Source organism: Hippocampus bargibanti, linkage group LG06 (genome assembly GCF_051943395.1).
Source record: "Hippocampus bargibanti isolate YZ-2025 linkage group LG06, ASM5194339v1, whole genome shotgun sequence".
In the NCBI taxonomy this organism is placed as follows: domain Eukaryota; kingdom Metazoa; phylum Chordata; class Actinopteri; order Syngnathiformes; family Syngnathidae; genus Hippocampus; species Hippocampus bargibanti.
The window spans coordinates 11,153,142-11,165,601 of NC_142739.1; the positions used below are offsets into that span (position 1 = coordinate 11,153,142).

The window sequence follows — 12,460 nt, forward strand, 5'->3', positions numbered from 1 at the left end:
TTTGAGTCCAGACATTGTCACAAGTTGAGAACAGAAGGCAGGAAAAGCAGAAAAGGTGGTTTCTTGCTGGACATCCACACAGCCAGCCTTTTCGTGTGTACCAGTCCGCCTGAAAAGAGCGAGTATTGTGTCCCGTTGTCTGAAGCAAACCTTTTAGCTCCGGTGTTGGTCTTCCTTTAATTATTACCTCCTGCTTCGATTGAAAGTCCAGTTTAGAAAATTCTTTCAATTTAGATGTAATCCTCCATTCTGAAAGTGAGGCCAAGCAACACGAAAAAATGACTGCAGGGTTGCACTTTACTTGCTAACTGTTTACTGTAGCTTTCTGTCTCTAATTCTATTATTCTGCAGACGTGGAGTCGGAAGTATCTCTGGAATCACAAGCGCCCCCTGTCATGAGGCGGGAGAACTGTTTGCCTCACCTACGCACAGCGTTTTGATAAAAATAAAACAAAATAAACACAGTAGTACAGTGTTTATAATGTACAATGACTCTACATTATGTACACCAGCTAAACTGTAGAAATTTAGTTCATATACTAAACGTGTTTCAACGCTTTAATAGTGATATGCAGGACAGCAATGCAGTCTCACTGCAGAGCAAGCCAGCACAGTAAGCATAGTGATTGCGCAATCCATGTTGAGGCTCAGCCGGCTGCTGCCTCACCGCTCGTCTCTACTTAGTATTTGAAAAGTAAAAGTGAAAATTCAGTGATTTTGAAAAAAATCCTAAAGCGGTGAAGTTAAATGGACAAGAACTTTAAAGTACAAATCACTAAATACATATAACTGTTTAATTTATTTTTTCATTTGATAATTCCATGACAGCTTTCCATGATGACAGGTGAGGCACTGCCTCACCTGCCTCCCCTGACTGCACGTCACTGATTATATATATATATATATATATATATATATATATATATATATATATATATATATATATATATATATATATATATATATATATATATATATATATATAGTCTCAGTGGGCTTTTGCCTGATGAGAATTCAGTTTTCACACAGCCAATGAGTTCAATTAGCCAAACTGTACCTTACTGAGTCAAATGCATTTACCAATATATATATATATATATATATATATATATATATATATATATATATATATATATATATATATATATATATATACAGTAAAGTCTTGTTATATCGATATTCAAGGGTGTCCGATCAGTGGCTAGAGAGGGCTGGCCTAAAGGACAGCACAGAGGCACTCATCCTGGCTGCCCGAGAAAGAGCAGGCCCTGAACACCAGAGCCATAGAGGCAGGGATATACCACACCAGACAAGACCCAAGGTGTAGGTTGTGCAAAGAGGCACCTGAGACAATCCAACACATAACTGCAGGGTGTAAAATGCTGGCAGGGAAAGCCTACATGGAGCGCCATAACCAGGTGGCTGGCATAGTCTACCGAAACATCTGTGCGGAGTATGGACGGGAAACCCCAAGGTCAAAATGGGAAACACCTCCCAAGGTGGTGGAGAATGACCGAGCAAAGATCCTGTGGGACTTCCAGATACAGACTGACAAGATGGTAATGGCCAACCAACCAGATATCGTGGTCATAGATAAAGGGCAAAGGAAAGCTGTTGTCGTGGATGTAGCGGTCCGGAGTGATGGAAACATCAGAAAGAAGGAACATGAGAAAATCGAGAAATACCAAGGGCTCAGAGAGGAGCTGGAGAGAGCCTGGAAGGTAAAGGTGACAGTCGTGCCTGTGGTGGTCGGAGTACTCAGGGCAGTGACCCCCAAACTCGACGAGTGGTTGCAACAGATCCCGGGAACAAAATCGAATATCTCAGTCCAGAAAAGCGCAGTGCTGGGAACAGCACGGATACTGCGCAGAACCCTCAAGCTTCCTGGCCTCTGGTAGAGGACCCGAGCTAAAATGGGGGACAGACACCACCCATGGTGGGTGAGACGCGGATTTATATATATATATATATATATATATATATATATATATATATATATATATATATATATATATATATATATCGGTAAAGGCATTTGACTCAGTAAGATACAGTTTGGCTAATTGAACTCATTGGCTGTGTGAAAACTGAATTCTCATCAGGCAAAAGCCCACTGAGACTAAAATGGCTCCTGTGAGACCGAAAGATGTGAGCAGGTCAGAACAGTTCAAATAGCAGATTAGTCACAACCATTTACAAGGCCTTCAGAAACGTGCATACATTAAGCAGAACGGAACGTGAAAGAAAAGGTGTTAACACAATGAAACACCGTTTGCCACAGAAAAATGAGGCACCCTTCATCCGCTTCACCATGAAAGAAGAGACTCTCCTTACTGTCAGTTGAGATTGTCAACTGGGGATTAATTTCAAACCCAACGGTCAGCTACTCGCACAACTAAGCCGCTGAACAATTACATGGGCTGCGGTGGAAGGAAAGGAAGGGAAGGAGTGCAAAAGGAGTGAGGACAAAGCACAAGAAAAGATCATAGTGAGATGGGTGGCTGTGACTAATCTGTCATTCCAGCAGAGGCGCCCGTGTCTTTTCAGGGCGCTCTCATAACATGATTTATGTATTGGTAGGGCACCTCACTTCTCCTCTGATGCTTTACTTGAAAGCTACCTTTGCTTACAGCTCCTCATTTTACAAGCGTCAATAAGTGAACCAAAACGAAAGACCATGGCAGAAATCTTTTTGATGGCTTTGATGGCTTTTTTTATTCTTACAGATGCCACTGTTAAAAATCATACAGTCATCATATATCAGCTTTGATATATTGTACAATGGTAAAATTGCTTCAAACCGTGATCCAGCAGACACACATGAATGTGGCTCAACGGAATAACCTAGCCATCCCTTGTCATTACCACTGCACATTTTTCTGTTTCGTCCATGTTAGAGTTCAATACATTTTTTTTCATTTTCTCTTCCTTCATAACTTTGCTGCTGTGAGTTGGGAAATTCTCCATTGTGAGACTAATAAAGGTTATCTTATCTTGTTCATCACAACACGCTTATCCGAAAGAATGGGTCGATCGTGCAAGTTTCCCTTCTTGAAAAGTATGCCTTTGCTCCGAAAACTTTGGCGACCTTAGAAATATGGTGTATAGTTTGAAATTAAGTAATCCACGGCAAATTAACAGACAAACTTTGCATATACCAAAGAAAGAAAAAAAATATCAGCTGCTACTCCATCTCCAAGACTCCTTTGCTTGGTGTCAAAATGTGCCGCTAAATGTCGGCAAAGAGGAAGAAGAGTGAGAATGTCACATTCTTATTTCCACTTCTCATTGTCCCTTTGCTGAGGCCTGATATGTTTTGCCAGCAAACCACCTCGCAGTCATGTCATTACGATGCTGTCAAAGTGGTGTCAGACTCTGGGGTTGGAGTGAGTAATGGGACTGAGGTCACCATCTGTGGTACATGATATGACAGGGCTGCAGGAGACCAAGTCAAGTGAGCAGCTTTATGACAGGAAGATGAGGAGCTGGCGATGGCTGCCTCTTTGATTCCGGCTCGGACAAACGGGTCCGGAAGATTGGATTCTCCAACCAGAGGCATCATTCCGTGTGAAACAAAAACGCCAGATATTCACCAGGGAAGGTCTCTTAACACGTGTCCAGCATTTCCAGATTGAAAATCTTCTTTAATGAAGACCTATGTTTGCACCTGTATCTTTTTTCACTTTTATCAACCATCAGTTGCATCAAGGAAGGGGCAGAGCATATGCCACCACAATAACAGTTTAGAAAAACATGAAAAAAGAAAGAAATTACAATTATTGACACCAAGACAAAGACAAAGCTTTACCTTTGACAATAAGTTCAGCAAAGTTTGAAACTCCTGATCCCCTGGAGGACTGTGTGATGCAGCGGTAAAGGTCTTGATCTGACCTCTGGACACTGTCCAGCTGGAACGATACCACAAAACGCCGGTGACTCGGGTGCGTGACAGTCACACTGGTTAAAATCTCCCCATTGTGTCTCTGGAAGACAAGAACGAACCAGGTCAGAGGTGAAAGCATGTGTGTTCAACTCTCTGGTCAAGGGAAGGGAAGGATTTGTAAAAATTTGATGTGCAGATGAAATGCCCCTTGAAATGAAATTGGAAAATTTCATGAAAGCGTAAGAAATCAAGACAATTGATAAAAATCACAAAGTCAAAAATAACCCGTTGTTGATCTTGTTTATAAATACTGTACACACTGATAGCACAGTTTGGATCAGGGCATGTATGTGTGGTAGTTCTGATGTATTGTGAAGATGATACAGTAAAGTCTCGTTATATCGATATTCAAGGGAGTCCGAAAAAATATCGATATAACCGGGACTATCGATATATCCGACCCTGTTTGCATGTAATTTTCTCCGTGCGTGCATAGAAATAGTATCGATATAACCGGGACTATCGATATATCCGATATCGATATAACGAGACTTTACTGTATTTCCTTCCCTTTATTGAAAATTGTACTTTCAAAATTGTATTTTCAATAAACGTTCTATTCGTGTGTGTGTGTGACTTCAGAATGTGAATGCAACTGAACGTGGTACTTTCTTCTGACCCTCTTTAAGTTATAAATGCCTGTACCTTTCAAACGCTGTTGTCATGGTTGCAGATGACACAAGCCTTTGGAAGCTGCTATCTAACCATAGGCCGTATTTTAAAATGTAACGACCTGAAATTATGTTTTTGATTTGAATAGCTTTTTATTTCAGCTGATACACTCGCCTAATGTTGCAAATTGAACAAATCACTGCTTCGAGTCCTTTACAATTAGCAGTATGAAATGCCTTGAAACACTGCTTAATATTAATTGAGCCTAATTATTTGGAACAACCATTTGAACTAAAGCGACACCTTTATTTTGGGGGATATTATAGTTATCATTGGGATGTTTATTTAAGAACATTCAAATCATTCTCTAACGGTTGACTTCAAAATTATGAGTTTTATTTGAAAAATATCGAAAAATTTATTTAGAAAAATCAAAGAAAATAAGATGCATAATACTTTGGAATGTGGGATAGACTAACCACTCAGCTCGAGTAAATTACTCTGTCACCATAAAATACAGTACAGTGAGACCTCAACTTACAAACACCTTATCTTACAAACTTTTCGTCATACAAACGTCAAATTTCTGAAAATTAAACCTTATAATAAGCACTATTTCTATAATACACACCCACCACGGCTGGCGCAGTGATCTTCGGCGGAAGCACATGACCGAACAGCACCAGAGGTTAAGTTACCAACAGTCCTTAAGCCATGAACAACCATCAAAAAGGTAAATAAAACTTATTTTACAGCTCAGTTTATTTCATTAATTACAGTCCTCGTATAATGTGCCTCTCTTTCCAAACAGCAATTCCCTTTGACCTCCAACGCCATTCCATCAAGCCATCAATTACCATCACAAATGTGAATAAAGTGACTTTATGATACAATGCAGTGTATTTCTTTCATTACAATACAATAGCACATTTATTATACATAGAATAAGGTATGTTGTGTGTAGTTTTAAAGGACAACCGACGTCTCCGGACAAATTGTGTCCATAATTTGTAAAATGGCTTCAAATGACTTCTGCTGAGTGTATTTTAATAGGATTCCACCGCATATAGCTATATTTTATGTTTTAAGACTCGCTCTGAATATTCAGGAAGCCTTGTCTTTGAGTTGGTGACGTCACTAAAGGAACGCCCCTAACCGAAAAAAGACACATTGTAGCAGTCCTTCACATCAATGTATTTTGCTGTACATGTTTGGTCTGAAAACCGTGTTGCACCCAAAAGCCGCCAGAAGAGGGCGTCCAAGCTCCATATAGGGAATTTATCAGCCTGTGCAAACAAAGGTGGCCACAGGAGGTCGCCATTTTGAGCCTCTTTTCTGGTGATCAATTTCCCCCCCAATGTTGCCTCAAAATGGCATGGAATAAATTATTTAATCGATTGCAAACATGTATGCTTTCCTCTTCAGAACTATTTGAATCATATTCATAACTGGATGTGTAACAAGAAAGCATATTCTCCGAATCTGAAGCCATTGTTTGGATTCTCCAGCAATGCAAGACGTATTGGCGTGACGTCACGAACTGGGGGCGGGACTTTCTGAAAATGCCCAATTCGCAGCTCAATTTTGTGCAGATTTTGGACACTTAAAGTCATTTTTATTGGTGTTTTGCATTTGAATAAAAATATCATACTGCGTGTTTTGGGTATTTTAGATGCTATAAAACATTTATTATACATAGAATAAGGTATGTTGTGTGTAGTTTTAAGGCTTACTTAGTTGAAAAGTATATTTTATGGAAACCCCAGGAACGGATTATTCCCATTTTAATGGTTTCCTATGGGAATTTTTTTTTTTTTGAGATACACAATTTTCGCCTTACACACTCTGTCTGGGAACCAATTAAGTTCGTAAGTTGAGGTCTCACTGTATATACATTCACTCAAACTGACTTGTTTTGACCATGGCAGCAGCTGCAAACTAGAGGAATAAATAAATACATGAATACAAAGTCTTCAAAAATAGACTTTTTTTATTAACAGTAAAGGCATTTTTACATCAGTAGTAAAATCATTGTCCAATCAAATTATAATGGCAGAGGCATAACTCTCATTTAATCCTGACGAAACAGCATTGATCCCGATGGTGAGAATTCACTCATTAAACAATTAGGCACGCTTTCCTAACAGCAAGCATAATCCTGTGAAGACATTAGTAATTAGTCATGAAGCAATCGTACAACAGTCCAATTCGGGAAACCCATTGATACCACACAGTTTACAAAAAAAAAAAGTCAACGAAATGCTTTGCACCAATTCTTTTGCTGTACTAGATTTTAGCGCGCAACCATATTGAAAGTGACATCAACATTTGGGTTTTGCAAAGCCGCTGTTCTTCTGTTGTGCGAGTGAAACCACAGAACTCAGAACGACACACACATATCCAGTCGTTGAGGTTCCACAGAGAAAAGGCTTACAACCACAAGAAAAATAAACATGGCTGCCTTCGACCCACCACACACTAAGTGACATCACAAAAAAACATGACCATAAGCGATCTTTCACCACACCAATTGAACACCACAACCGACACTGCAATCAAAAAACAATGACTTTGTATTGGGTTTTCAGGCTTTACATAAAATTCACTATGATGTTATTTTTGTTGTTGGTTTTTTTAAACCGCAGGTGTCAAATTCAAGGCCCAGGTGCCAGATCCGGCCCGCTATGTCATTTTATGCGGCCCGGAAAAAAATTAAGTACTCTATAATTATGGTACTACTCATCTTGATGTCAGGAATGAAAGACAGCAAAGACTATTATTGCAGAAATTAAACAGAAGCAACTTTAAACAACAAAAGGCACACCTCCATAATCTAATGAGATTCTTAAATAAATCTGCCTTTATATTCTTATCCCTGATTGACACTGTAAGAGAAGTGAACAATTGAACGGTGTGTTTATTATTGCCGTTGCAGTTATGTTCTGAAGTTCAGGTTTTAGGCTAAGGTTATGCAATTACAACACTTGTGGTGAATATGACCACATTTTGGTCCACTTTTTGTATGTGGGTAAGAACTAGATTTGGGCAGTATTAGGTCATACAATGAGATGGTTTTAGAAAATAACTGACTTTCAACACCAAAATAAGAAAAAGGCTGCAGTATATAATCACAAATATAATTTTAATGTACTTTTTCAATAGCACATGTAAAATTGCAGTTTAATTCAAATTCGTTGATGGCACCTCCCCCACTATGCCCCCTAATTATGCTAATGATACAATTTAGCTTTTTTTATTTTTCATTTGTTGCTTCACACCTCAACAATGCTACATATTGCCAATCTGCGCAAAACCTTTTGAAAGCGAATGAGATTAATAATAGTTTAGACAAATGATGCAAAATGCGTTCATTTCGGGCAGGCGGCCACATCGGTTGAAAAGAAATTAAAAGATTGAGCTCGCACTTTGAGTGGATGCTGTGTTGAAATGTAACATTATAGAATGACACGTGGCTTCTGCCGTAGTCTGATGTGAAAAATAAATGCACTCAATATAGAATTCAATGAGTTCAGAGCAAAAAGAGAATATAAAGACGAGAGTTTTGGCTGAAACCTAGCTACCTTAGAGTAAGTGAAACGGTAACTGATGGTTATCAAGCATTAGATTGAACTCTTATGCAGGGAGTAAAGCCCAGCTAGACACTTCATTATTTCTTCTGTCTTTGTAACATTCCCATTGGCCTCTCATAGCGGCAAATGAAGTCAGTTTGGCCATTTCTCCATCGGCGAGAAGATAAAAATACTCATAAAAATACTAGGCAAACTAGATAGCAACTTCAGGACAAGGGATGGCTTTAAAAATGGTCAAAATGGATATGCGGTTCCTGAAATGGATGGATGGCGTATGGTGTCTATAAAGCACTAGACAAATCTTCATTTATCAATTACTACTGAGCTACAACTGGACGTTTCATTTTTTATTTTATTTTTTTTGGGGGGGGGGTCAATGTTTTTTTTTGGGCCAAAAGAACAATTATTAACTCATTTCACTGATTCTGGATTCGGTGGTTGAAAAGTAAATTAACATCAATTGGGATTTTGGCCGATTCTAGAAAGTCCGAGCAGTATTAGAAAGCCTAACGGTGGTCAGGAAATCTACATAACACGTTTGGAATTTGTGACATAATTACCAGTATCATGATGAGATGGTAAAACTGTGTCAAAATTGAAATACGTATTGTCCAACTGTAATACGAACAATGTAAAGACTTAAATTTAGAGCACAAGGTGTCGTTTATTCATTCCTGCATCAATGAATCACTCACCTCTAATAGGAATTTGTCAGCCTCTGAAGCCTTTCCAGCAGCCACACACTGGAAAGTTGCATTTTGTGCAGCGTTCACCTCCTCGTCTCCAAGCCTGGAGAAATGTGGGGCCTTATCTGAAAATGCGTATGGAAGAGAGAGAAAGAAGGAAAAGTCACCTTTTTGCCACTCACAATGCCAATCTACCACAGAGGACACATTCTTATCAGGGCTCAAACACAGTTATTTTCAGTCTGGAAGAAAAAAAATGGTCTGTACCGTACGAGTTTCCTACGCCTAAGCACCGAACAGTTTATTTATGTCCAGCATGTTTTTTTTTTTCATTTCTGTAATTGGTACATAAACATAAAGAAATATTCATCTGTGAAAAACTCCTTAACCATTGGCACATTTCTCTGGCTATATTACATGTAGGAAAATCACCAAGGAGGTAATTATGGCATGCGTGTACTTTTTCTGATAGTGAGAAGTACGTCTACTCGAAGTAATGGAATGCAAAACATGCCCGACATACACTTTTTTCTCACCATTAACGCATCATAAAATGTATACTACCGTGTATATGCGTGACGGTTTCTGAGTGAACATAAGACACTTTATATCAAGGTAAATAAATCTATTAAGAGCAGAGCGTGGGAGTGAATGTTTGAAAGGGGCGACACAAAGTACACGTCGATCCTCCACGTTTTGGCAAATAATGTCCTGGCACGTTGAGCCGAGTTGCCAATGAATAAGTGTGGGAGGAACCGTCTCCCTCAATTTCGTGATTAACAATAGAGTAGTGAGGAGAGAGCCCTGCTAAACCAAACCACCGTGTAAATGCCAGCAGTGCGGCTTGCCATGTCGGAGAAATTGGGGAGGACGTGTCAACTTGTCACTCCTGATGAGTGACAAGAGGAGATGGCAGCAGCAAAGCCGAAACATAAGGGAAAGGCTAATGTTTATTTCTCACTCACCACTCTGCTCTCTCTACAGAACATAATGAACATGGTGACTTCTGGTTCTTGTTTTGGTGCCCTACACATATTTACCATTTCACCAGAAATTAGTAAGATCTGAATTAATTGGCTTCTGCAAAGATTGCTGCAAAACTATCAAAACCATCCATCATCATTCAAATTGCTTATCCTAATGATAGTAGCGGGTGTGCTAGAGGAGGCTATCCCTGCCAATCACAAGGCATTGGATAGGATTGGATTGGATTTGCCTTGATTAGTCTTGTCGCGGGACAGAGAGATTGGGCGAACCACGGGGCAGAATCATCTCAGACTCATCACGGACTCACAGCCTCAAAGAGACTTGCAAGACCCGCACAGGCACGCATCGGACGGACATCACGGCTCGTCTTGCTCAACTCCACGCCACGATCAAGCTCTGCGTGTCACCTGCCGGGGAGATCTGACAACGAACCTACTTACAAATAAAGAGAACCATCAAACTCTTTATTGGCGAGCCAGCCAGGAGGATTTTTTTCCCTCCTCCTCAGCCCAATCAACTCTCCAAATGGAAAGACCCAGATTTCCCATCCGCCCGTGAACCCGGCATCTTCACAGCAAGACCCCTCAAGCCGAGCTTCCGATGGGCCGCCACCACCCGTGGGCGCCCCAACCCCACCGTGAAACCTGCCGCACCCTGATGGCCAACATCGTCCAATTCGCCTGGCGACTCTGCAACTAGCTGCATCGTATATGTCCACGATCGCACATCGTCGGACATCGCTTATGTCCACGATCGGACATCGTATATGTCCACGATCGGACATCGTCGGACATCGCTTATGTCCACGATCGGACTTCGGGAAGATGCTTCATGGCCGACACGGCCGCCGACGTCAGCATGCTTCCTCAGCGTCCTGCAGAGCGCCAAGGCAGCGCGATCAACGCCACCGTCGGCGATGACCGGCCTGTCCGTGCCCGGCAGCATGGCCAACCCCACGCACCTTCGTCCTCACAATCCCTCATCAATTCTCCGACTTGACCGATCCCAGCCGAACAACTCACGGTGAGAAGACCTTCCGGCATCGACTCGACGGCCGTGAGGAAAGTTTCCATCGATCGACTCAAACTGGCAGTCGTAGAGCACTCTTTGTCGTGCTCCCGTACAACGACTTCAGGCACCACGAAACCTCCTCGGCAACCTCCCCACCGACGCCTGCCATGCCCGGTGACCGTCATCTTACCTGGCCTCACCATGTCGCAGAATGACTTTTGTTTTTATTTCTTTTTCCTTCATCGCTTATATAGGCCACACTGTCACCTCACTAGGGACATGATTATGACGCCTCGCACCTCGCTGTGTCTTGTGCTGGCAAGTCAAGAGTTTGCTTTGCGCGAGGTGATTGTTAGCCACGATCGCGCAAGTTTGTTGCTTTCCGGGATCGCGAGTGAGCCATTTTCTTTTGCCTAGCTTGACAGGCTGGACGGATCGCTCCCGCCCGCCTTCTTTTGTCGCGTTTTATTCCGGGTCCGTGGAATCAGCGGACTCGCGCCTTTTGTTGTAATAAAATCTCTGCCAGCACCTACGGGACTCGAAGTGGATGCAGATGACATTGATGAGCTTGTTGCTGACCATAATGAGGTCCTTTGATTTGCCTTTAAGAGGACAAACAGAAGCAGGCAATTCAGGAGTTGATGTGCAGGCTTTTATTAAACAGTTCCATCCAGAAAAGGCTATGAGAATAATCAACATGATGAATGATAATGTGATGCATCAGTTTCGTAAGACTTTACAAGTCAGAAAGCAACATGTGTCAATTAAGAGCCATCAACGACCATCACAAATGTAAATAAAGTGACTTTATTATACAGTGCAGTGTATTTCTTTCATTACAATACAATAGCATGTTTATTATACATAGAATAAGGTATGTAGTGTGTAGTTTTAAGGCTTATTTAATTGAAAATTATATTTTATGTAGACCTGGGAACTGACTATTCTCATTTTAATGGTTTCCTATGGGATTTTTTTTTTCGCCTTACACACTGTCCGGGAACCAATGAAGTTTGTAAGCCAAGGTCTCACTATATATTACTATATATATATATATATATATATATATATAATTGATTTTTTTTTTAATTGAGGATGTCATGGGCGGTTCCATGACATACTATCAAAACAATCACAGTTTGACAATTAAGCGAACTAAATTCCATGCGGCACTGATTGGACAAGCAATGTAATGTGATCATCTGCAGCTAGCAGTGGCCAAGTGAGCGTGTCATAAATAATGGACATCTTGAGTTGGGTGTTTCTTAACCTGCATGATGGACGGATTCACTGAACTCCAAGGGTTTGATCGAATCCAGGTTAAGAATCACTGATTCAGTGTTCCATTAACTTGCCATGCATGTTTTTGAAATGTTAGAGGAAAGTGTAGTACCTGGACAAAACTATGCAATCTTAAAACTCTGAATAAAAAAGTGTCTAAAGTTATATTTGGCAGATAATTTACAAAGTGATGAGCTTTTTTTTTTTTTTACCACAAAGAGACTTTTGTCTTAGATTTAATCTTATTTCTTCTCTCACTCACATTATGTGCTGCCAAATTCTGTTAACTGGATGTCCGCCACATTGCGAGACCTGCACAGGTCTTGATGAGATTCTTAACTGTTTAATTG

The 12,460-nt window shown here is 40.7% G+C and overlaps 1 protein-coding gene across 3 annotated transcripts in view; it reads right to left on the reverse strand.

Moving 5' to 3' along the window:
• Window positions 1–12,460, reverse strand: part of ptprub (protein tyrosine phosphatase receptor type Ub) — a 267,362-nt gene that overhangs the window by 104,709 nt on the left and 150,193 nt on the right. For all 3 annotated transcript variants that reach the window (XM_088999589.1, XM_088999588.1, XM_088999587.1), the window contains exons 5-6: window positions 8,841–8,956; window positions 3,809–3,983 (exon numbers count right to left, since the gene is read on the reverse strand). In XM_088999589.1, coding sequence (XP_088855715.1) covers window positions 3,809–3,983; window positions 8,841–8,956 — 291 coding nt within the window. The remainder of the gene's footprint in view (window positions 1–3,808; window positions 3,984–8,840; window positions 8,957–12,460) is intronic.